The following is a 23,377-nucleotide window of genomic DNA, read 5'->3' as shown; positions in this document are numbered from 1 at the left end:
TTGACCACACGGCGGGTCACAGCGAGCGCGGTGCATCGCAGACGTCGCGCCGTACGGCGCGCGCGCCCCACGCGTTGCCCAATTTTCCTGGCGCTCCTGCACGAAACGGCGGGACAATTGGCAAACATATTGCAAAGGTTGCCTAGGGTGGCGCACCGTGTGACCGTCATGCAGCGATACATCTCAGACTGCCGAGAGTGAAACTTGGCTGAAATGATCCCCGCCAAAGCACTTCGACCGCCGCTCTAGACGGCCTGGAAATCCGATAGCCCACGCCGCCTAATAGTTCCTGGAGGTCACATCCTTTAAGCTGCGCAGACCGAGGACGCCAGCATCTCCATCCTCATTCCTCCCTCTCCCTCTACCAATCTAAGTACTATGTCCACCCCCCGCGTCTGGTTCAGTGAGCACCTTGTCCACCCCACCCTCCCCCGCCGTGCTCACGACCACCCGCAACCAGTCACCGGCTGCTCCACCGGCATCGGCCGCGCCCTCACCGAGGTCGCGCTCGCCAAGGGCGACGCCGTCGTCGCCACCGCGCGCAAGCCCGCGACGCTCGACGCGCTCGCCGCCGCGCACCCGCCCTCGCGCCTGCTCGTGCTCGCGCTCGACGTGACCGCGGAGGACGCGGTGACGGCCGCGTTCGCCGCCGCGAAGGCGCGCTTCGGGCGCGTCGACGTCGTCGTCAACAACGCGGGCTGGGCCAACGTCGGCGAGGTCGAGGGCCTGCCCGAGGCGCAGTGCCGCGCGCTCTTTGAGACCAACTTCTGGGGCACCGTCCGCGTCACCAAGGCCGCGCTCGCGTTCTTCCGCGACGAGAACCCGGCGGGCGCGGGCGGGCGGCTGCTGCAGATGTCGTCCTACCTCGGTCTCGTGGGCTTTGCGGGGAGCTCGTTCTACTCGGCCTCTAAGCACGGTGAGCTTTTCGTCAGCGGGGCGAAGACGGAGGGAACGGGGCTGACGCACTGGCGGCAGCGATCGAGGGTTTCACGGAGTCGCTCGCGGGCGAGCTCGACCCCGCGTGGAACATCAAGGTGCGTCTTGCTCGCTCGAGCCCCTTTCCTCCGCGCGCCCGACCGCCGACCACCGCTCCTCTCCCTCTCCCCGCCCTGCGCGCAGGTGACGCTCATCAAGCCCGGCTGGGTGATGACCGAGGTCAGGAACAACGCGGTCACGATGATGGCGCCCCAGCACCCGGCGTACACGAACCCGGCGCTCACGGTGAACATCATCCGCGCGCTCGAGGGCAACCTCCCGCTCGAGTGGAAGGACGCGACGCGGTGCGCCGAGGTCTTCTACCGCGTCGGCTCGATGGACGTGCCGCCGCTGCATCTCGTCGTCGGCCGCGACGCGATCGCCGCGGCGCGCAAGCAGCTTGCGGACTTGTCCGCGTCGATCGACCAGTTCGAGACGTGGTCGGAGGGGCTGGAGATCGCCCTGGCGCCGGCAGCGCCGGCAGCATAAGGAAAGGGTGTTTGGGGTGCCATGGGGGATGAAACGATATGCACCGTGTACTCATACCTGCACTCGAATCGCATACAACCTATCAAACCGCCGTGAAAATACCCTCTCCAGCCCTGCCCCGTCGCCGGATGGTCGAAGGGTAGACTCGCACCCTGGAAAATGCGAGAGAGGCAGCATGATCACATACCGTTGGTATACTACTGATACAGAGACTCCGAAGTCCGCGGTCGGCGCGAGGTGTATATGCGCGGATCATTCCAGCTTCTCCAGCTCTTCTAGCCTTGCTAATACGACGTCTTTACTTGTCTCCTCAATCTCTCCCGCGAGGAACACCTCGTCGAGGATGGCGTACACCTGGCGGGTGAGGACGAGGGGGTAAGAGAACAGTGTGTGGGCATGACAGGATGCACACCTTGTAGAAGTTGAACACCAAGTCGAGTTCGCATACGTTGTCGAAGAACGAGTCTGGAGGATGGGGGTGGACAGGTGTCACAAGGATAACCTCATAGCAAACTATAAGGAGGCTCACCGAGAACCTCCACAAAGAGGTGGATTGCCTCGAGGTACGCGAGCTCGTTGTCGTTCGCGTCGACGCAGATGCAGAAGAAGAGGCCGGCATAGCGACGGTACACGACCTTGTGGTTCCGGAACTGCGCGCCCGGTCGGCGACACGCTCTAGGGGCGCAGAGAGAGGCAACGGGCTCACCTCGACGAAGTTCGACTGGTACTTCTGGTCTCGCGGCGCGACCAACCGGTGCACCTCTCCTCGCAGGCGGACCTGGTGCCATGCATGGAAATGAGAATCCGGCGATACAGCGCGCGCCACGGGAGCTGACCTTCTCGTCGTCGTCGTAGGGCACGTACCACTTCGAGAGCCGTGTCTTGCCCTGCCGGTTCTGCGCGGTGGCTGAGCTTGGGCATGCGATGACGCACATGCAAGGACATACCTGGACGAGAATGAAACGAATCATCGCGCGACCGTGGACGCTGTAGCAGGGAAAGACTGGGAGGCACCGAGAGCTGACGAAGGGCGCAAGAGGTAGGGGAAGCACAGGTGGGCTGCGCCTCCCGCCTCAGCCAGAATCAATCTTGACGCCTACGCTTGGTCATGGGTATGACGGGTGGACGCTAACGTGCTGCACGGTCTGTCTCGCAAGTTCGATACCCGGTGTTGGAGGATTAAGGAAGTCAAGATAATCCCATCCCGCGCTGGGGTCACGGAGCCCTAATTTGAAGCTCTTCCCCATGCAACTATCCCGTCACCAGCAGACACACGCACACCAGAAAATGATCCCCAAAAGCACATCCATTACTATACAATCAATAAAACACTAAAGGATGCGCCGTCTCGCGGGTCCTCGCAAAGTTCTCCATGATGTGTGACCAGTCACCGCACCGTCTCGGCGTCGTCGTCGTCGTCGACGACCGCCAGTCCTCCATCCGTTCACTCGAACGCGGCGCCCTTGGCCGCCGAGACCCAGGCGGCGTCCGCGCCCGGGAACTGGAAGGCCATCACGCCCGCGTTCCAGCCTGCGGCCTTGGCCTGCGCGACGCACGTGCCGAGCGTCGCGGGGTCGATGAACCCGTTCGTCGCGTCCGACTCCGCACCGGGCTTGCCGATGACGAGCTTGTTGATGTCGAAGCCGTTCGCGGGGATCTCGAGCAGCGCGGAGCCGTTGAAGGGCGCGCCCGCGGTGTTGATCAGCCCGTCGCAGTCGGCGTACAGGCCCTGGTTGTAGAACTGGATGTTGTACTGCGGGAGCGGTCAGTCGGACGAGCCGAGGGAGGAAGGGAGGGGGGCGACTCACGAAGTCGATCTGGTCGCCGACGTTCTTGTTGATCGTCACGTACGCGCCGCCGCCGAACTGCGCGTTGGGCGCGAGCCACGGCGCGAGCGGCGCGTGGCTGAGGATGAACTGGCCGACGGGGAGCTTCCCGCGGAGGGTCTGGGTGAAGGTCGTGACCCAGGTCTCGGCCGCGCCGTCGCCCTTGTTCATCGCGTCCAGGTCCTCGTAGTCGACGTCGATGCCGTCGAGGCCCTGGTCGAGCACGAACTGCGCCATCGTGTTCGCGGTGTCGACCGGGTCCGCGCCGGACGTCGTGGGCTTGTCCGTCTCGCCGAACGCGGAGACCATGATGTTGATCCCCGCGGCGGCGTACTCCGCCTTCTTCGCCGCCTTCTGGTCCGCGGGCAGGTTCGCGAACGCGAGCGCCTGGTCGAACGCGCCCTTGAGGGTAAGGAAGGACAGGTTGACGACGTTGAAGCCCTGAGCCGGATCGTGTGAGCCGGTGCTGTTGTGGATCATCGATGCGCAGAACGCACCTGGACATCGGTAGCGGCGGGGAGCACGTTGGCGTCGATGAACTTGTCGGTGTAGACGACAAAGGCCGGGCTCGGGACCGAGACGGCGCGGCGAGAGAGCGTGACCTCGGGGAGAGGGGCAGCAAGAACGCTGCTCACAGAGGCCAGCGCCAGCGCAGCCGAGACGGAGGTGATCAAGTGGGAGAAGGAGAACATCGCTAGGACGTGAAGAAAGGAAGTGAAAGTGAAAGACGAAGACGGCGAAGAAAAGACGACGAAGAAACAAGCCGCTCAGCGGTCTTGAAAGTGTAAGAAAAAAAGAAAGAAAGTAATGAAGTGAAGGGGAATGGGGAACTGAGGACGCACCCCCTGCCCTCTTTATACTGCGAGGTGGCAGGCTGTCCGGGGATGTGGTATTCGATCTGCATATGGTGTGTGGCGCATCGGATGTGTCCTTGCTGGGGCATCCGTAGGGGGCGTTCGTCACGAGTCCGCACTGTGCCGGAGCGACGCAACTCCGCAAGGACGCAGTTGCGGACTGGACCGCAATCCAAAGCTGAAAAGGCGCTGCAGAGCGCAGGACAAATTCGGGCTTCACGCTGACATAGAAGATGCGTTGGTGATGGAGATGAAGCATGTCCAGCCGGCGAAAACCCACGTTGATTGACCATCCTCCGCTGCCCTCGCAGTGTTGTGGTGAGGCCGGAGATCTGTGGGCGAGGTGGAAGAGCGCCCTGCGCAAAACCCTGTCGAAACTGTTATGTGGCGTGAGTAGCATCAACGACTGACAGAAACGTGTCAGTAACCTCATGCAGTTGTGCGGCCGTGGATCGTCACCTGGCTGTCAACCGCTCGGAGTGTCGAAAGAGTCTACCTCCGCATTGTTCGAGGTTTTCGGCGTTTCGATCGTATCTTCAACCCACCCCGATCTGACTTGGCATTTCAGCCAAGAGATGAGGCTCTCAGCGTTTTCGTATTGCGTGGATTATGTTCGTATAACGATGCTGGAGCATTGTTGGCGGTGCGTGCGCCGAGTTAAATGAGGGTAGCGAGAGATAATAGTCAGCAGCATTGCCACGTGTTCATCACCACCCATCCGTTGAGCGCCGCACGCGCTTGTTGCGTGTTGCGCCTCCCCGAATCCATTTGCTTCATCTCCGGGGCCACAGAAAGCGGTGCTGAAACTTGCTGCATCTTGACTTCGCACCAACTCCTGTCGTTGCTGCGACAACGGTGCCGGTGATAGCTGACCGGTTGACCAACAGGTGATCTTGCACATTCAGCTCTGTCTCCATCATGCCAACATAAGATCACTAAAACCGCCCTCTGCGCGATCACTAAAACCACCCTCTGCGCATTGCTGGTAAACATGCCACTATCCAATGTTACATATGTACACTTGAAAGTCCACGCGTGCTGCAAATCCTACACAATCGCAAAGTTCCTCGTTCACTCATCTCAGCGCACCACTCACACCCGGTTCGCCCGGAAGCAGTCCAACTCCTCTCCCGACGCCAACCCCTCCGTCCCCGTGTTCCCCAACAGCTCCATCTTCCCGCGTTCACACACCAAACTCACATTGTGATCCCGTCCGTGCTCCCGCGCGAGCCCCCAGATCTCCCGCAAGAGCGCCCCGAACCGCGCGAGCCCGCGCCGGACGCGCTCCCGCGCCGCGACCTCCGCGAACTCGTCCGACGCGAGCTCCTGCCGGTCCACGCGCGCGAACACCCCGCGCTCGTGCACGGCGACGAGGTGCGCGGGCGTCTGGGTGAGGAAGAGCTGCAGGTACGTGTCCTCCGCGGTCGTGCGGTCGACGTACTTGGCCGAGCGCGTCGCGAGCTCGAGCGTCGCGTGCTGCGGGAGGAGCGTCCCCGCGCGCACGACGTGCACGTCGCGCGCCGGCGCTGTGGGCATCGCAGGGGCGGGTGAGGAAGCGGGCGAGGGCGGGGGCGAGGAAGCGGGTGGGTCATGGCAGTGGGCTCTTCGGCGGCAGGATCGGCCCCGAGGCCCGGGGGAGCCCACGCGGTGGGGTCGTTGAGAGGGTCCAAGTCGTCCGCGTCGTTGGACTCGCTCCAGTCGAAGGAGGTATAAGCCAGAGTGGGCTTTCCCGTGGGCTTCGGGTCCTCAGCGATCGCCGCGGAGGTCTCCTGGTGCAGCGCCGTGATGTCGGAGGACGATTCGGGGGACTTGTGAACACTCTGTTGTGCTTCTGCGGGCGTCGCCGCGGTCTGCTCTTCGGGAGAGACACCAGGCGCGGGGGCTGGGTCCGCGGAAGTGGAAATTTCGATAGGCGGCCTGAACAAGACAGTGTCGGACGTGCATGCGTCGACTTCGTAGCGGACGAGCAGGGTGAGCCCGCCGAATTTCTGCAACCACAATCAGCAACTGCGTCCCGAGGACGCTACCGAGGACTGTGTGCTCACATATTTGACCATTCGGAAGTGGTTCGTGCCCCGCTCGCAGCCCTCGAGAGGCGCGGTGGCAGCGCGCACGAAGTTCGCGCGGCATCCCGCCTTGGGCGGCCTGACGTACTCCCGGTCAAACTCTGCCCAGCGGTGCATGACGAGGGTCTTGTCGCCAGCGAGTTGGAGGTCGATGCGGAAGTCCCGGCGCGCTGCCCAGGAATCGATTTGCTTCTGATTGAGATCTGGCGTCTTGCGGTCGCCGGCGAGGGGTGCGTCCGGATTCAGATTGGCGTCGGCGTCGGCGTTGGAAGAAACCAAGGGCGTGTGCGCGTCGTTTTCGGTGGCTGCAAGAGGTGTAGATGCGACCTCGTCCTGTGCTTCCATCGCATGACGAAGCAGTTTTCGGAGGTTGTTTCTGTCCGTGACGATGTCCACTTCAGATAGGTCGAGCGCAGACAGGTCGTGCACCTCTTCGCCTGTGGACGATTCGTCGTTCCGGAAAGCCTCGAGAGCGCGCAGAAGGGGTAGCAGCTTGGACCCGCCTCGCATGTAGTACCCGTTCTCATGGTACAGCCTGATTTCATCGTCAAACTGAACCTGGATTGGGAGGTCGTGGTCCAGCCAGCGGACTGGGCATCCTGTAGAGATACGAGTGTCAACGCCCCACCCATCACAAGTTCGGAGATTTTGAGCCTCACCTGGGGCTTCGATAATCGGCTTCTCATCCGCAAGGTCCTTCCTCCACGAGTACGACCCAACGCACTCAAAGTCGTCAAGGGCATGTGGACCGTCCGGAACCTCGACGTCCTCGGGCACCTGGATCTCCATGATCGCGGGCTCGACAAGTCCTCCGCGCAGCTCGCGCGGCGGCGGCAACCCCTCGCCACGATCCACGAAGGTGCGCTCCGTCCAACCCCCGCAACCACGCCCGCGTCCCCGCCACGACCCACGTCCGCGGAACGCTCCCTCTCCGGCGGTGTCGTCCCCGGCTCCTGTCCATCCCGAGGCGAACCCGCCGCGGCCCCGGAAACCGCGACCGCGCGCCCCTCCGCGCCACCCACCGCGGCCCCGACCAGAGTCGTCGTCCGTTTTTTTGTCGTAGTTCTCCCAAATGTTCGTTGTGCCGTTCGGCCGCTCGGCGTCGACGCCGCGAGCCCCACGGCCGGCCCCCCGCCATCCGCCACCGCCGCCGCCGTTCGCGTCGCCGTCCGACGACTTGTTGAGGTTCTCCCAGCCGGTGGTGCGCCCGCCGTCCGTGTCTTGCGTCTGTGTCTGGGTGCCCCGGCGCGGGATCCACTCCGCAAAGACCCCGCCGCGCCCCCCGCCGGGCGTCGCGCGGAGGCCGCGGGGGACCCAAGGCTGCTCGCGCTGGACGCGCCAGTTCCCGTCCGCGTTGCTGTCGTCCACCCAGGACGAGTGCTGGACCTCGGGCGTGGGCTTGTCCTGCGAGTGGTCGTCGGCGGGCGGCGCCGCTGCGGTGGGCGCCCAGGTGTTCCCGGACGGGTGCGCGAACGGCTCGGGAGTGGGAGTGGGAGTGGAGCCGGGGCGAGCCGGAGCGCGCACGAGCGACCCTCCGCGACCGCGATCAAAGGAGCCGCGAGCCCAGGCGCGAGGGCGGAGTCCGCCGCGCGTCGACGTCGTCGTCTCGCCGTTCTCAGTGGGCGCTGGATCGCCTCCACCGCAACCCCAGTCGTCGGGGGAGGATTCATAGGCCCAGGGGGAGGGCTGGGGTTCGGGCTGAGGAACCGGGCTCTGAGGTTGAGCTGGCGGCGGCGGAACTGGAGGTTGAATCGGAGGCTGTTTGGGAAGCTGATGCTCAACGTGGGTCGTGGAAGTGGGCTGATGCGTGCTCACGTCGGGAGTGGATGGGAGCGCTCCGCGTCCGTGTCCGCTGTTGGTAGGCTTGGGAGTCCGAGTGTGGCCCCACTGGCCCCAGTCGTCGGGGGAGGATTGGGGAAGCCGAACCGAACGTGGCTGAATCGGAGGCTGAGTCGAAGGCTGCCAATTGGAAGGCCTCTCGACTTCCGTCGTGGGAGTGGAAGCGAGCGCGCCGCGCCCCCGCCCCGCCGACCCTCCGCGTCCTCGTCCACGTCCGTGATCGGTGCCCGCGCGCGTCGGGGTATCGTCTGTGGTTGGCTCGGGAGCGCTTTCATCGCGGCACCACTCGCCCCAGTCGTCGGCGGAAGATTCGTACGACCAGGGAGAGGGCTGGGGCTCCGGTCGAGGCTGACGTTGGTGCTGACGTTGAGGTTGAGCGGCCGGCCTCTCGATTTCAGCGGCCGGGGTAGTGTGGAGGGTGCTAGCATCGGAAACGGTGGAAGCGACAGGCCCGCCGCGGCCGGGCGCCGCCGGGCCACCGCGTCCGCGTCCGCGGTCTGCGAACCCGCGTCCGCGGTCTGCGAACCCGCGTCCACGCTCTGCGAACCCGCGCCCCCTCGCGCGAGGCTGGAACCCGCCGCGCGTCGAGCTGTAGTTTCCGCCGCGATTGAGCCGCGGCGGACCTCGTACGGACGTGGGGGTGATTGCATCGCGCTGTGGCTTGCCCCAGTCGTCGCGCGAGGCCTCGTATACGGCGCGGGACCAGGACGGGGCCGGTTTGTCGAGCGTGGGACTCGTGGCGGGGGTGGTAGGCGCAGTGGTCGGGTCGACGCCGGGGGACACGGATGGGGCAGATCGGGTGGGACTTTGGGAGCTCGAAGTGTCGGGCGACTTGTCGTCCGCGCGATGAGCTCTAGAGGAGCCGTTCGCGATCGTGGTGATGCCGCGGCCGCGCGATGCAGATGCGTTGCGATTGTGGTTGTTGGTAGATGAGGCATGGAAGTCATAGAGAGTGTCCAAACTTGCAAGCGTGTTCGAGTTCATGGGGGTCCTGTTGGCGGGGGTGCTTGCGTCGTCGATGAACCCGGTCGGGTGTCCGCTTCCTCTGCCCACCCCTCGACCCCCACCTCGACCTCCGCGAATTCCCCAGCCACGTCCTCGCGCTCCCCGCCCTCTGTCGGCGCTCACCGATTCCCTGACACTCTCGGTGTCCATATGCGGGGGATGTTTTAGAAGAAGCGAGAAGAGTACTTGTCGAGAAATGGTTGAGTGTTTGCGCTTGCGTCCGCGAAGACCTCTTGTTGGCACGAGAGGAAGTGTATATAGAGGATATGCACCTGCGGCAATGGATGCGTCCTGCAGCACTCCCCGCAAAGTCGCGTGCCCGTCCAGCTTCCCCGCGCGCTCGCTGTCATCTACCGCAGTGCACGGCCGGCACGGGGACGGGGCGCGCGCGGCGAATCCGACCAGGATGGGCAACGGAGGTACCGCAGCAGAACTTGGTGGGAAACACTCCTCTCCTGCGGTATTATGGGACGCACCTGCGAGCTGTGCAGATCCTCCGGATTAGCTCTGCCCTGACGCTGACCCATTCACGCGCGGAGCGGTGCGACTACGTGTATGCGCCGCAGAGACGGAGGAAGTGGTGGGGCATCGCTAACCAAGTTCAAGCAGTTCATGATGGTGGTGGTGGATGTTCGAGTCCAACTCCAAGCGGCGAGCAAACAAATCGACGGCAAGCGCTCCTTCCCAATTTGGCGAATGATCAACCTCCAGCTGCAGGCTGAGCCTCCTCGAGCTCTGGACATCAGAATTAGTTAACAGGCCACACACACTGGCACGCGGCACACAAGAGAAACTACGTGGGCAGCTGGAACGGTGGTGCTGTGCACCCGTCGAATAACGATAACTAACTAGCGCGCAAAGAGAAACACCCAAAAACACATAAAAAACACATCGAAGCGGAACCTGCATGAACTAAACCTTCCGTCTTTCCGCGAATAAAAAACCGTCTGAAATCCCGCGCGAACGCGCACGCCCTCGAACTTAAGGGAGCGCGTTGATCTGCTGCTGGAGCACGCCGTAGACGGTCGCGACCGCCGGGCAGCCGACGCCGGGGCCGTGGAGGTTCTGGAGGGTGGAGAGCAGCGTCGAGATCCGCGCCTGCTGCTCGCCCTTGGAGTTGCCCGTCGGGAAGGGCGCCCCGATGCCGGGGTTGTTGATCATGTGCCCGGCGTTGACGTTCGCGTTCAGGGACTGGGGAGGGCGGACGAAGTCAGCGTCGAGGCGGACGGGCGGGAGAGAGGCGGACGTACGCCGATGAACGAGTCACGGTCAGGGGGGCAAGAGCACGGGATGAGGATGCCGTTCAGACCGGTACAGGACCTGCAGGGAGGAAGGGGTCAGCTTTCATCGGGAGACGGAGAACCAGAGGGGGTGCGTACCCAGTACCATTGGGGTTGGCGCCGCGGGCGACACCGAAGTCGGGGACGAGCGCGGGGTTGACGTCGCGCCGGCGGATGGCGTTAGGAGCGGCGTAGACGGAGGCGAACGCGGCGGTGGCGAAGACGGCGATGGTGGAGAACTTCATGATGCTTGGATGTAGAGCGAGTGTGGGGGTCGTGAGGTGGCGAGGGGTCGTGAGCGTGCTAGAGAGCGAAGACGACGGGAAAACAGAAGGAAAGGCGGAAAGAAAGAAAGGGATGCAAGTACGCGCTGCGTAGAAAGGGTTGGTCGGGGAAGTTCCAGCTGACAAGGAGACAGCAGCGAGCGGGGCCCTTCTTTATACGCTCGTGCGCGCGCCCAGGCTGAGACAAGCGAGCTGGAACGACTTCACCGCCATCGCGATGACTCTGTGCTTCTCTCTCGGCGTGTGAGCGCGCGAGAGACTAGCATGCATCGCCGCGCGATGGCGGCGGCACATCACGGCCTACGCTGCGCACATGATCGGCTTCACTTGAGCACGCTTCAAAGCCGCATCACCATCTTTCCAGCACGATTGGGAGGACGAGTCTTGGGGCCGACAGTCGGAAGCGGTTGAACGGGGCCCACGATGTCAGGGAATCAACGGAGTGTGGAGGCCGTCGAAGGTTCCTTGATGTGAGACAATGCCGCTGGCGTCCACGGGAATACGACTACGCTGGAGAGCGTTATGTCGAGGCCCAAAGTCCACGAGGCGGCATATCTGCGCGGGCTGCTGGCAGTGAGCTGGCACGGTCAAAGTTCGATAGCAAGCTTCACGCACCAAGTTGTACCAAGTTTGTGTTTGAGACCTCGTCCTCCGTACAAGATGCGTAAGCACTGCAAGCTTTCAGCAGCAGCGTTTGAGGAAGACAGTTCGGAACGCGTCCGCTGCGGTGCAAGAGATGGATAGGTCCTTGATGGGCGGCAGTGTCACTCCATCAGCAGCGATCGCAGCCAGCCGTTTACTACATAGATCTGTTTGATTACATAACACATTCCCATCTATAGTGATTCGTGTGAAGTTATTACAAGACTCTATTGCTCAGTCTTGACCAATTCATCATCATACACACCTGCGCAAGGCAACAATAAAGGTACCAGGAGATGATGGCTCAACACCCAGATGGATCCAGAGCAGCTCCACCCAAGTCTCCAGATCCCAAGGCCCACATTATTCACTGCACATCATGATCATGGAGGGTGCCAGTGTGTTGATGGGAGAGTTGAATCACACACAAAGCACACTAGAGTAAGCAACAAAGCCAGTTTATTGCATCCATGTAACATGTAACATTCATCAAGTCAAAAAACGACGTGCATCCTCGAGCCTCAGGCCACAGTCGCGGCCGTCACCATGCACGAGCACCGCCGGCGGACGTCCCAACTGGGTGCGCGGCGCCGCCGCCGCACGTGCATCGCCACAGCGTGCGACGCACGCACACGCGAGCGGGGGTACGCAGAGAGGGCGCGCGCGTACGCGGAGAGGGTGCACAGACGTGCGCACCGCTCGCGAGGAGATTGAGAGACCTCTTTGAGACGATGCGCACGCGCGCACGGCGGTCCGTAAACGCGGGGCGCGGTCGGCACGAGATGACGACGAGGGTGGGGAACGGGGCTAGGTAGGGGGAAACTAGTGAGGTCCTGGGGTCGGGTGCGGGTGTGGGTGCGGGCGACGGGTGGCGAACCGCGAGGCGCGAGGCGCGCGCATCGCCGGGTGGCCGTCACGGGCTGTGGTCCGTGGGCGCGGTCGGGTCGGGGGCTGGGCGGGCGACGGGCGGGAGAGATGGGCTGTGGAAGATCGTACGTTCTCAGTCAGCTTCTGAGGTAGCGGTGCAGGTGCGGAAGGAGACAGGACGCACGAAAGCGGGGGGCGGGGTCCGATAGACACTGGCGGCCGGCTGGGTTGACGAGCGCAGGCGCGGGTGTGTACGGAGCTCGCCCGAACGCGCTGTCAAGGGGATTCAGTCAGCTGATGGAGGAAATACGCAAGAACGACGAGAGAAGGACGCACGAAAGCGGGGGTGAGGCTGCGTAGACACTGGCGGCCGGCGTCGCTAACGCGCGGGCGCGCGAGGTGCGTGTCGACCTCGCGCGGTGGAGGTCGATGCGGAAGCCTGGTCCGCGGGGGTACAGAGTGGTAAAATGGGGGCTGAGGGGGGGGGGGGGGGTGCGTGAGGGGGCGCGCGGGCTGGGCGCGTACAGTGGCAAGTCCGGGGTGGTGAAAGGGCAAATTATGCGGCGGCGGCGGTAGAGTGGGATACAGGCGGGCGCATGCGCGACGCTCGAGTCGCGCTCCGAGGATTCGGAGGCTAGGGTGGGTTGATCGGTGGTGAACTATTGCTACGATTGCTGAGGCTGGAGTAGGAACCCATGAGCTTGTACCACACAATCGCAGGAGAAAAGGGCACACCATGATTGGGATTTTGCGGGGTAACGGAGAGGGTACACCGACCACGATGAAGCAGCGTCTTCGTCGCCTTGGGGCGCATACATTGAGGTCGAATAGCAGGATGTCTAAGTTCTTTGCGGTTGCTTGTCATGGTTTTGATATTCAACATCATTGTGCTCGGGCAGAAGTACAAGGCTGGGAGGTAGGGACGTGGGGAGGTGGGCCGGCCTCTTCAGCGACCACGACTCGCGCAGCGTTGAGAAGCCGGAAAGGCGAGGGCTTGGATGTCGAGTCTGGCGGAGAGGGCGAGGGTAGTGAATCCCAAGCTTCTCGTCCCAACTGCAGTTATACTCCTTCCGATTCTACCGCAGCGAAGTCCAAGGCTCCAGCTGACACAGGCACCGGGAGACCAGAGCTGCACGTATGCGGCCATCTGTATGTGCGATCATGATAAGCATGCCAAGTGGGAACGGGCCACCATGCTGGGGCGAGGAGACCTAGAATAACACCCAGTCAGCTGTGCTGCGGCAAGCCGAAGACAAATGGCAAACCTATGACATGTGGTGGGCCGGGCTATCTTCGCGCACCACCGCGGACAGGGAGCCAACAGGGACCTCACATGAGCACCGGACCTCGGAAGAAAGACCGTGTGCCGGAGGATAGGGGGAGGTTGAAGCTCGCGGAAAGCGCACAACGAGGGAAACGAATACATCTTTGGATTCCTTCTATGACACGTTCGTACACGCAGATTCACACTTCAACGCTCCGTTCGCACCTTTGTCCACACCCTCAATCCTACTTCTGTGCCAGCCCAGCATCGCGGAACTGCTCGAGCGCGTTCCACGCCTTGCCAGAGGTGACGCTCTCCCTCGCCTTCGCCACGCCATCCTTCAGGTCCGACCCGATGCCCGCGACGACGAGGAGCGCGGCCGCGTTGAGGAGCACGAAATCGAGGATGGGCGTGAGCCGCTCCGGGATCCCGTCGCCGCTCTGGAGGAGGAGCTTGAACGTCTCCGCGTTCTCCTGCGGGGTGCCGCCCTTGACCTCGGAGAGCGGGTGCGCCGCGAGCCCGAAGTCGCGTGGGTGGAGGACGTGCTCGGTGACGGAGCCGTCCGGGCGGAGCTCCCACGCGTAGGTGTCGCCGGCGCAGGAGATCTCGTCGAGGCCCTCGGCGCCGCAGACGACGAACGCGCGGCGGACGCCGCCGTCGACGAGCGAGCGCGCGAAGGTGGGGCCGAGCTCCCGCTCCGCGACGCCAAGCACCATCCCCCGCGGGTTCGCTGGGTTGATGAGCGGACCGAGCACGTTGAACATGGTGCGGTGCCTGAGAGAACGGGCGGATGTGTCGGCGCGGAGAGCGAGAGCAGATGAAGGGGGGAAACGTACGGGAGAGCCTTGCGAATGGGGGCAATCATCGCGAGGGAGGGATGGTATTGTGGCGCGAGGATGAATGCGAACGGAATCTTCGCGATGGTCATCGGGGAATTGGCGGTTGGAGGGGTGAAGTAGCAGCCAAGGGCTTGAAGGAGGTCCGCCGAACCTGACGACGAGGTCGACGCACGAGAGCCATGCTGGGTGGAGGCCAAGTTAGAGACAATGCTCCTGAACGAGAGACGGGCAGGTCCAGGAGGAAATACAAGACTTGTTAAGGAGCCAGGAGAGAATGCCAGAACACGAAAATCAATCGAACTGCAAACTTAGGACGCGGGATCTAAGCGCAAGTCGCATTCCCAAGACCCAAATTCCGTGCGCATACACGCCATGGGTAGCATGAACCTGGGCGTCCTCCATCCCACGCACGACCTCCGTTCCCGAAGCGCATACATGCCGCAAAAAACACACCTTTACGACACGCGCGCCGGCTCCGGCCGCCACGATCGCCGCAGTCGTGCTGACATTGAAGGTGTTGTGGCCGTCCCCGCCAGTACCGACGATGTCGACGACAAAATCGTCGTCGATGCCCTCGACGGCGCACTTGAGCGCGCGGGCGCGGAGGACGTTCGCGGCGGCAGCCAGGAACTCCGGGCGGCGCTCGACGCGCTCGATGTGCATCGCGGTGAGGAAGGAGCCAAGCTGGGCGGGGTGGGTCGCTTCGGGAGTGAAGGCGCACTCGAGCGCGAGCGCGAGGTCTTCGGGGGTGAAGTACTCCGGGGTTTTGACGAGCTTGCCGACGATAGCCTTGAACGTCTCCTCGGATACGGCGGGACTCGACATGGTGGGCGGTGGGAGGGGGTGTGTGAGGAGTGGGGTGGACATCGCGGCGATGGGTGGGGGTAGGTTAGAGTGTGACGAGATCAAGCTCTGGAGAAGTTGTAGTCGACCGAGTAGGGTGACTCGGGAGGGCCCTGATAGCTGACGCGTGCGACGCTAAATACGCCGTCTGAACGGGCGGAGCGCGGTGGCCATCGCGGGGCTCAGGCGGCGACCGCGCAGCCGCTGACGCACACTGGTCCGAGCTCATCGCTCAAGTGCGGCGGGACGGTGGGCATGGCTGGGCGTTCAGTCTTCAGAGCGTCAGAAAACGCGAGTGTAGTGCGGCGCGGAAGATGGGTTGAACGCCGTGCGGGGCGACGGAGCGCAGGGTGGCCACAGAAACGGACGGGGGTGGCTGCGTGCGTCGGTGGGGTCGTCGCCGAGGACGGGGAGGACGAGAGGATGATCTTGCGCCCGCCTGCGAGCCATATGGAGGAACGGCGCTGGGGGACAAGGGCCTGGGACGCGCGTCATCAGTGGAGTTTGTGGGAACGGCGGTTGCCACCTCCGGAAACAAGGCCAAACACGCTCTTTTCCCCCGACTACCACCTTCCCCCCCGCCTTGCCCGCCCCCGCCGTCCCCGGCACTCTTCCTTATCATCACCTAATCCTTCCACGCCTCGTCGAGCTCGTAGACACGCCCAGCATCCCTCTCCACACCATGGTTTTCTCCTCTCTCCTCGCTCTGGCATTCGCCGCCCTACCCGCACTCGCCCAGACCGACTTCTCCTCAGCTCACAATGTCACCGCCATTGGAGGAACATGGAGCTCGGGCTCTCAACAGGTCGTCACTGGCTCCGTGAGTGCCCTCGCTGCTCTTGGCTGCACTGGTCGTTGATCAGGATTGGTCGCAGGGTTTCGCGAACCCGGCCACTCTGAGCTTCACGTATCCTAATGTCACTGGCGTCAGCTTCGCTTTGTGAGTACCGTCGAACTTCCTCATCGGCTCGCGTGTCTGACTTCTGGTAGCTCGGAGGACGGCTGGTACGAGACTGCCCGCTATCGGTTCGTTAGTAACGGTAAGTTGTCATCTCCTGTCGTCAAGCCAGCTGCTCGCCCCCCATCTCTCTCCTACTCCCATGGTCCACCTCTCCGTCATCTCTGCGCAGGCGTTCGCGCTGCGCAGCGCGCCCGGCAGACGCAATCCCATTCACCGAAGGGCGATGTCCGTCATCCGCGGGAACCGTTCGTCCCGAAATAGACGACGGGGGCGCAGCAGTTGATGCGGGCTCGGGCACGTTGAAGGCTCACATTCTTCGCGCAGGATCGTCCCCGAACTGCATCACTGGTGTCGTACTCTGGCACCATGGCAGCTACACGTTCAACGACAACGGGTCTATCACCTTGAACCCCCTGGCCGATGGTTTCCAGCAAGTCCAGGATCCCTGCGCGGCGGAATCGAACTTCATCCAGCAATACAACACCACGGAGATCTACCAGCTGTGGTCGATTACGGAGGACACCAACGGGCCCCTGCTTCGCTTGTACGACTCTGGGTCGGCGCCCCTCGCACCCATGTCCCAGGTGTACTCGACCCCGAACATTCTGCCGCAGAAGCTCCTGAACAACGGTACGGAGGCTACTATCACGGGCACGTCGTCAAGTCTCTTCGTCTCCAGCGCCTCGCGGCAATGGGCTCCTGCGGAACTCGTGTCGCTCGCATCATCCGTCTTCGCGGTTGGGGTGGCATCACTGCTGCTATAGACTGAACCGCACCCATTGACTATCGTCGCACACTTACGTACACCTCATCTCCGTCCTGACCCCTTCTACCCGCTGTTAGTCGCGCTTTCCCTCCACCACCACCCTTACTGCCCGGTATGCATACACCCCCGGTTCGCCCACACACGCCCACGGCGCCGCGCCCTCGTCCTCCCACTCTTCCCATTTCGCAATTCCGGTTGCTGCGAGTATAGAGGAGGAGATGGAAGTCAAGGGCACAAACGCCGTCTGCTGTCGCGGGTTCGTCGCCGGTCGCACCCCTCGAGACATAATGGACAAACATTTTTCGTTCAGAGATCGTCTCTCCCGTACACCATTCCACTCGCACCTCTCGTACCCGATACCCGCGCCTGCCCTCGCCTGCACTCTTTACGTACGCGCGCGCACAGCCGTCCTTCCGCATAGCATCATACAACATGTGGCCAGCTGCCAATGCCGACGATTAGCATGGATTCCTTGCAATATGTACCCACCTGGAATCTCCCCCGCGCTCGTTCTGCATGCCTTGCCTCGGTGGCGCTGGCGGGCATCGCCCGCGGCGTTTGGTAGCCTGATGGACGCCGCGCTGATCTCCGGCTGCGCGCGCGGTTGTCGGTCGAGCTTGCGCTACGCTGGCAGAGGCTGGCAGCCGGCCATCGCGGGCGGAGACCTGGAGACCTGGCCCGATATTCGCGACCTGAGCTCGTCGAAGCGCGTGCGTTCGTGACCCTGTGCGAGCCAACCGCAGTCGGGAGACTAGCGCAGCGACTTTGTGTGGAGATCAGGGACCCCACGCGCCATGACAATTTCGAACCCACTCAGATCAACGCGACCAATCCAATTCGGCACTGGATCCGCGCCCGCGCTTCGCCAACCGCGCACTTGCAACGTTTGGACTCCGCGGCGCGCCGCGCACGACGCATGCGCGTCGAGCTCGGGCGGTGCGGCCGGTGAGCGCTGCCCACCGTATCGCCGGTCTGTTCGTCCACTGCCGTCTCTGGCCAAGGCCGCGTCGGTGGCAGCGGCGGGCTGACGTCGCCGGCCGAGCCTGTGGCGAAAGGCTGGCGGGCGAGGGAGGACGAGGCGGGTGATCGAGGCGATCGGGTGGCTGGCCAGTACTGGTGGCGGGTTGGCGACATAACGTATGCATGATTCAGAGGCCAGCTGGGCCAGAGCGGACGCAGCTGCCTGGGCAGGGGGTCGGTCGCTCCTGGTTGAAGGCGTCGGCACTGGGTAAAGTAATACTGGGCAGCGGCGAACGAAGCCTTGGGACGCGGCGCCGTCGGCCGTCGACGTATGACGGGCTTGACATAGGGTTGATGCATTGTGCAATGGCGGGGAACGGAGCCTGGGCCGTTCGGACGTGCTTGGCTGTTGACGGTGAGTCGGCGTCGGCGTGTCGATTGCTGGCAGCTGGCGTGAGGTCAGAGGCGTTCGAGCTGGAGGTGCACGATAGCCGGCGGTAGAGGACTTGGAGACGCGACCGCACGGGCCGCGCAGGTTGAACTGTACGTCATAAAAGCGGCTGGCCACGATCAACTTTGTAGCATTGCGCGGCGTGCGACAAGGAGTCGATGCGGCGACACGCCGAGCAGCCGCAGAAAGAGGTCCGCTGCCCAGCATGCTTCAGTGAGCGCAGAAGTTATGATGTCGTTGTTACCCACATATGCTGTTGTTGCGCATGTGGCAGCTATGCGGTGCGAGAGAGATCACCATGCGAAGAGCAACGAGAGCCAGACTGGTGAGTCGGGAGCAGGAAAGTTCTGGCCAGAGTAAAAGTCCGAGTTATCGACTCGCCGCTCGTGTATGATGCTGACAAATGCAGACTTCGAGTGGCCACGTGGCGTTCGGTTCACGGCAACTTGTTGAATGAACGGTCCTTCTACGAGTTGTTTCTGAGCTTGAAGTTTGACCGGTGGTCTCCCTTCCGTCCGCCCACTTTGCTCACGCTTGAAGAGATTGATAACTAGGTCACATAGTTTTCTATATCTCTTTTCTGCACACCCAAAACAATCTCGTGCTGACCCTCGTGTCTGGCAGGCAATATCCCGACGGAGCTTCGACGACATATTTCCGTGGGAGGGGTTATGGTATGTTTATATTGGCTCCCGTTTAGTGCGTGAGGCTGACGCGTAGTCTTTAGTACATCCGACTCTGCGCGTAGCCGCACAGTGCACTCTTGTACTAGAGGCTGCACACTAGCACATACGATGCTCGAGGCTGTCAACTACAGCGGTAAGGTAGGTTCGTTAGAAACACTCGCTCTTATCGTTGTCCGTCTGACTTCTTCGGCTCCTCATTAATCATTCCTTGGACGCGCCGCGGGAAGCGCCGCTCGGAAGCGTACGACGACGCGATCTGGCAGAAGCTCCGGTTGTGGTGCGAGGGCGCTGCTAAAGAGTTCGTCTGATCTCACACATCCTCTGCTTATCCAATCCTATTGCGCAAGATCCATCGCAGTCGAGCGAAAGAGTGCACGATCCTTCCGCATCAAGACGTTCGACCAAAGCACCGCCGTCCTCCAACTCAGATCTTGTCGTTCGTTCCTCTTTTCACCACGTGGTCGTCCTCGGCGGCGCGACTGGAGGGAGAGTTACGCAGGACGTTGTAGTCGTGCTCTACGCGGCGGGCGGCCACACGACGGTGGTCTCCGGCTCGATGGTCGCGGCGACGGTGGTCGGCGTGCCGTCAATAGTCGTCGTCCAGGTCGTCTCGTAGCGCGGGTTGAGCGCGGTAGCTGAGGTGCCAACTTGGGTCCCAGTGAGCGTTGGATGCGCCTGCAGAGGAAGCGGCGTACCCAGACCGGCGAGGACAATGCGGGTGAAGATGGGCTTCATGATGAGGAGCGTACGTTGTCCGCCCTTCGTTTCCTATCTTCCCTGCCTTTTATTCTCTTTGATATCAGCTCTGATGTGTTCGCTGCTGACACTCGTTACTCGCTTGCAGCTGACGAGGGCCTCTAATCGAGCTCGGACGGTCTCAGCTCCACAATCAGTTGCATCCGAGTCCGTCGAGCCATTGCATCCGCCGTCCGGTCTTTTCGCCGCAAGTGCGGCTATGCTCTATGGGAGCACGGTCAATCAGTGGCTGCTGCTCAGCCAGATCGCCCCGTGACGCACGCCCCGCATCGCTTGGCACTCAAAATCGATCCGACTATTAGTCGTTCAGGCCGCCGGTGGGGAACAAGCTGCACGAAGCACGCGGAGATGCGTGCTGATATGTCTGTCTACACATCACATTACAGACCGCTCTGCCGGCACTTCACACCCGTCGCGCCCACCGCCCACCGTGGGCGCATCGCCGCTCGCTCATGCCAAAGGCCCGGGAGTGGGCGAGTCGTACGTCCTGGTCTCCGTCGTGAGGCTCCCCGAGATCGTCTCTGTGAGTGTCGTCACCCAGCGTGGGTACAGGAAGGCGTCGGGCACAATCGTCGCGGACACCAGGGAGGAAGGGAAACGGTGAGTCCGTAGGCGACCATGGGGAGGCGGGCGGATCTAGGGTCACGATCGGATGGCGGTAGTGGGTGGACCATTGATGTGACGTCCGAGTTCTACGAGGAATAATAGAGAGGACATGGAGGATTTAATGATTATGGATGAGAAAGTCACTGAGGGAGTAGTAGGAGAGGTTGACATGTAGCGGTCGAGTTTAATACGAAGCCTGAAGGCATACGAGCCTGAGGGGATCCCTCGTGTCGTTGATGGTTCATGCTCGGCTCGACGCATTCAATTCATGAACAGTAAAACCCTTGTGCGTGGGATGCATGAGAAAGAGATGTTAAGATAGACGAGGGTGAACGTACATACATTTTAAGTCCATCGGACGAACTACGCATAGGCAGGGTCCCACCGCACCTCTTCCTTGTCGAGCATCCAGTAACGTTGTTGCGCCAGGCTCTCCTCTTCGAGCCAGTCTTTGTGGCCCGTCCCGAAAGAACCGGAAAGCCCAACGGTATTGTCCTCGTCGTAATATGTCTTAACGACCTCGCCGACGTCTTGCCCCAATAATGCCATGCATTCGGACACCATGAGGTGGTACTCCTCCCATTGCTGGTCTCTTCTCGACTGTGCACCGGGCCTGTGGTCTTCCAACTCGTCTCCGTCAGCCTCCTCCTTGATCTCCAGAAGGAGACGGTCGAGTCGGAGGCCGAGCCCCGCCCGCGACCCGCTGACCACGCCCCCGACGCGCGCGAACACTTCCCACACCATCCACTCCGCCCATCTCGCGCCCGGAACCGGCAGCTCCACCTGCACGCCCAACGTCTTGAGGCCCGGGCACCGCACCTGGACCCACTGGGGGCCGAGCTCCTGTGCGAGATTGACGAGGAACGCGCGCTCGCCCGCGCTCCCGAAGATGACGAGCTCCTCGAGCGCCACGGCACTGGCGAGCACGGTGGTGAGCCAGCGGTTGTTGCCCGTGTGGAGCTCGAGGTGCATCGTGCGCACGGACGCGAGCGGGAGGTGCGACGAGAGGTTCATGATCCACCCGCGCGAGAAGTCCAGCGGACCGGGGATGCGCCAGGTGAGCTCGAGCCGGCCGCGCGGCCTGCGGGCGAGCGAGGTGGTGTCGGGGTAGGGGTCGCCCTCGGCGGCAAGCGTGATGCCCGAGATGGAGTGGGACAGGTAGAGGCGAGAGAGATGCGGGAAGAAAGGGAGGGGATGGAGGCGCGCCAAATCGAGCATGGTTTCGGGGTGGTGTAGAATGCCCTCTTCGGGCAGGCAAACGTCTTTGAGGTTGACGTGAACGGTGACAGGGAGGTGGAGATGGTCGAGGAGCGCGTTGCAGAGGCGCCAATCAAACCAGACCATGGTGACCCGCTGAAGCTGGGGAAGAGGGACGCGTGGGCCGACAAAGGGATCATGAAGAGGAAAGTATGCTTGAGGGTGTGATAGGTGCAGATAAAGGAGGGCGGGGGTGCCCGAGAGAAGGTGGAGGAGTTCTTCGAAAGGGTTTGGGCTGAGCGCGCGGCTCATCTTGAAGCACAGATGGAGATGAGTAAGCTTGGGGAAAGTTGCGAAAGGGAGGCTGTTTTGGACGGAGTGGATTGCCAGTCCGCGAATTGTCAGGGCCCCGCTACCCAGAGAGTGTGCCACGAAATCGTATCCGTCAACACGCTCCTCGTCCTCGAACGCCAGCGCCTCTTCATCCGATATGAAACATACGCTTTCAAGCGTTGGGTTAAACAGGAAAGGAGTCAAGGGTGGAGAGGGAAGCGGGGATGATTCTGTCGGGCGCGTAGTGTCCGTTTGCCTCCGGTAAAGTTGCAAATGGGAAACAGTGAGCTGTCGACCTTCCAGATATTGGACAGTGGCAGGGAGTGTTTCGTTACTGAAGACGACGGAAATAACGACAGGGGCGTCTCCGGCACGATCGAGCAAGAAGGTGCTGAGCTTGTCAGGCATCCCATCGGGACCATCGACGAGAGCATACTTCCATAGAGCGTGGGCTTCGAGAATAATAGTGCGCCAGGATCTACAGACGTGGAGGAGGCGAAAGAGAGGTCGAATGTACTTGGATTTGACGTCCATCCAAGGGACTGTCATAAGCCTCCGGAAGGATGGGAGGATGGCGGAGTCGGAAAGCAGAATGTGACAGATGAGAAGAAAGACATCTTGTGGAAGTTGATCGAGCGTAGTGACCCCGGCTTCACAAACGAGGCTTTGAGAGGTGACTGTGATCTACCGGCAATTGTAAGGATACAGTTACTTCGGCAAAAACATATCATACCATGTTGGATCTACTGGAGGGAGGTCGGATGAGGCCAGCGACGGAAGTTCGAGATTGAATGATAATCGAGAGGCCATCGTTCGCCGCGCGGGTGGAGCTGAGTCTGTGTTCTGGACTCTAAATATTTAAGCTCCGAAAGTAGTCGGTTGAACGTTTACCACATGGCCCAAGTCAGCGGATCTGTTACGGAAATTTGCCTTTTCCAGTAATCACGCAAGTCACGGTGTTAGTAAGCAGCGCGCGGCTCCGACGCCCAGCCACGAGGCTACCGCGCGCCGTACAAGAGCTCACTTGAGCGCCTCATGTACAACCGGGCCGTGGAGAGTGACCGCGCGCTCCTGCACGTTGCCTCTTGTGCCTGGAGCGTACCAGCGCCCTGACTACGTAGTTACTTCTTCCAGTATCGTACGCAGACGCCTCGCGCCTTTCGTGCGATTGCTCTTTGTATTTCCGTTGACTCTACACGACATGTGAGTGCAAGCAGGCGAGCTAACGCTGCAGCACGCGAATGCACGCGCGACTCACATTGACTCATGTACATCGTAGCTAGCGAATATAAAAGGGCCCGCTTCTGGAGGAGCAATCTCCAGAAGCTGTTTGGGCTTTCGTACCTCCAATCTCCCTCGCGAGTCTCGGCTGGTGCGCTATCTAATCTCGTAGATAGCCGCGCGCGCTAAGGCGTCTCATAAACAGCTTCTACCAAACCCCACACCTACTCAAAACCCCACTCGCCGCGGAATCAAGCGCGCGAATACACGAGTACGGTTCTACCACACCCCCTACACCCTCACCGCTAACGCGACCTGCCTCCAGTGTCCGCGCGAAGCACTCCCTCTATCCTCCCACTCACCGACA

At 62.0% G+C, this 23,377-nt stretch overlaps 8 protein-coding genes across 8 annotated transcripts; 2 read left to right on the top strand and 6 right to left on the bottom strand.

The window, feature by feature from the left end:
* Positions 1-378: 378 nt before the first annotated feature.
* Positions 379-1,464, top strand: BXZ73DRAFT_101356 (NAD-P-binding protein; the record flags this gene model as incomplete). Its single annotated transcript, XM_048014878.1, has 4 exons — positions 379-403; positions 461-916; positions 976-1,034; positions 1,120-1,464. The coding sequence occupies 4 exons, from the start codon at positions 379-381 to the stop codon at positions 1,462-1,464; spliced, it is 885 nt and encodes a 294-aa protein (XP_047878098.1).
* Positions 1,465-1,716: 252 nt separating this feature from the next.
* BXZ73DRAFT_46845 (clathrin coat assembly protein ap17) lies at positions 1,717-2,435 on the bottom strand (the record flags this gene model as incomplete). The annotated part of the gene is made up of 6 exons (XM_048019762.1): positions 1,717-1,818; positions 1,877-1,929; positions 1,994-2,114; positions 2,171-2,242; positions 2,301-2,360; positions 2,412-2,435. The coding sequence occupies 6 exons, from the start codon at positions 2,433-2,435 to the stop codon at positions 1,717-1,719; spliced, it is 432 nt and encodes a 143-aa protein (XP_047878097.1).
* A 473-nt stretch (positions 2,436-2,908) lies between these two features.
* Positions 2,909-3,982, bottom strand: BXZ73DRAFT_46698 (chitinase; the record flags this gene model as incomplete). Its single annotated transcript, XM_048019740.1, has 3 exons — positions 2,909-3,217; positions 3,273-3,731; positions 3,788-3,982. The coding sequence occupies 3 exons, from the start codon at positions 3,980-3,982 to the stop codon at positions 2,909-2,911; spliced, it is 963 nt and encodes a 320-aa protein (XP_047878096.1).
* A 1,254-nt stretch (positions 3,983-5,236) lies between these two features.
* On the bottom strand, positions 5,237-7,044 carry BXZ73DRAFT_46720 (uncharacterized protein; the record flags this gene model as incomplete). Its single annotated transcript, XM_048019745.1, has 4 exons — positions 5,237-5,747; positions 5,834-6,132; positions 6,190-6,809; positions 6,870-7,044. Coding segments are annotated over 4 exons (1,605 nt in total), but the record flags the coding sequence as incomplete, so codon positions are not given.
* Positions 7,045-10,035: 2,991 nt separating this feature from the next.
* BXZ73DRAFT_101352 (uncharacterized protein) lies at positions 10,036-10,579 on the bottom strand (the record flags this gene model as incomplete). The annotated part of the gene is made up of 3 exons (XM_048014877.1): positions 10,036-10,245; positions 10,305-10,374; positions 10,434-10,579. 3 exons carry the CDS (start codon positions 10,577-10,579, stop codon positions 10,036-10,038), a joined length of 426 nt encoding a protein of 141 aa, XP_047878094.1.
* Positions 10,580-13,636: 3,057 nt separating this feature from the next.
* BXZ73DRAFT_101351 (anthranilate phosphoribosyltransferase TrpD) lies at positions 13,637-15,055 on the bottom strand (the record flags this gene model as incomplete). The annotated part of the gene is made up of 3 exons (XM_048014876.1): positions 13,637-14,165; positions 14,228-14,412; positions 14,684-15,055. 3 exons carry the CDS (start codon positions 15,053-15,055, stop codon positions 13,637-13,639), a joined length of 1,086 nt encoding a protein of 361 aa, XP_047878093.1.
* A 700-nt stretch (positions 15,056-15,755) lies between these two features.
* Positions 15,756-16,798, top strand: BXZ73DRAFT_46744 (chaperone for protein-folding within the ER, fungal-domain-containing protein; the record flags this gene model as incomplete). The annotated part of the gene is made up of 4 exons (XM_048019748.1): positions 15,756-15,893; positions 15,949-16,013; positions 16,064-16,113; positions 16,359-16,798. The coding sequence occupies 4 exons, from the start codon at positions 15,756-15,758 to the stop codon at positions 16,796-16,798; spliced, it is 693 nt and encodes a 230-aa protein (XP_047878092.1).
* Positions 16,799-20,622: 3,824 nt separating this feature from the next.
* On the bottom strand, positions 20,623-22,525 carry BXZ73DRAFT_77502 (uncharacterized protein; the record flags this gene model as incomplete). The annotated part of the gene is made up of 2 exons (XM_048022686.1): positions 20,623-22,473; positions 22,523-22,525. 2 exons carry the CDS (start codon positions 22,523-22,525, stop codon positions 20,623-20,625), a joined length of 1,854 nt encoding a protein of 617 aa, XP_047878091.1.
* Between the last annotated feature and the right edge of the window lie 852 nt (positions 22,526-23,377).

This window comes from Epithele typhae, assembly GCF_022376455.1.
Source record: "Epithele typhae strain CBS 203.58 chromosome Unknown BXZ73scaffold_23, whole genome shotgun sequence".
Classification (NCBI taxonomy): Eukaryota; Fungi; Basidiomycota; class Agaricomycetes; order Polyporales; family Epitheliaceae; genus Epithele; species Epithele typhae.
Note: the sequence above shows the minus strand (reverse complement) of the source record. Positions and strands in the feature narration are given on the sequence as shown.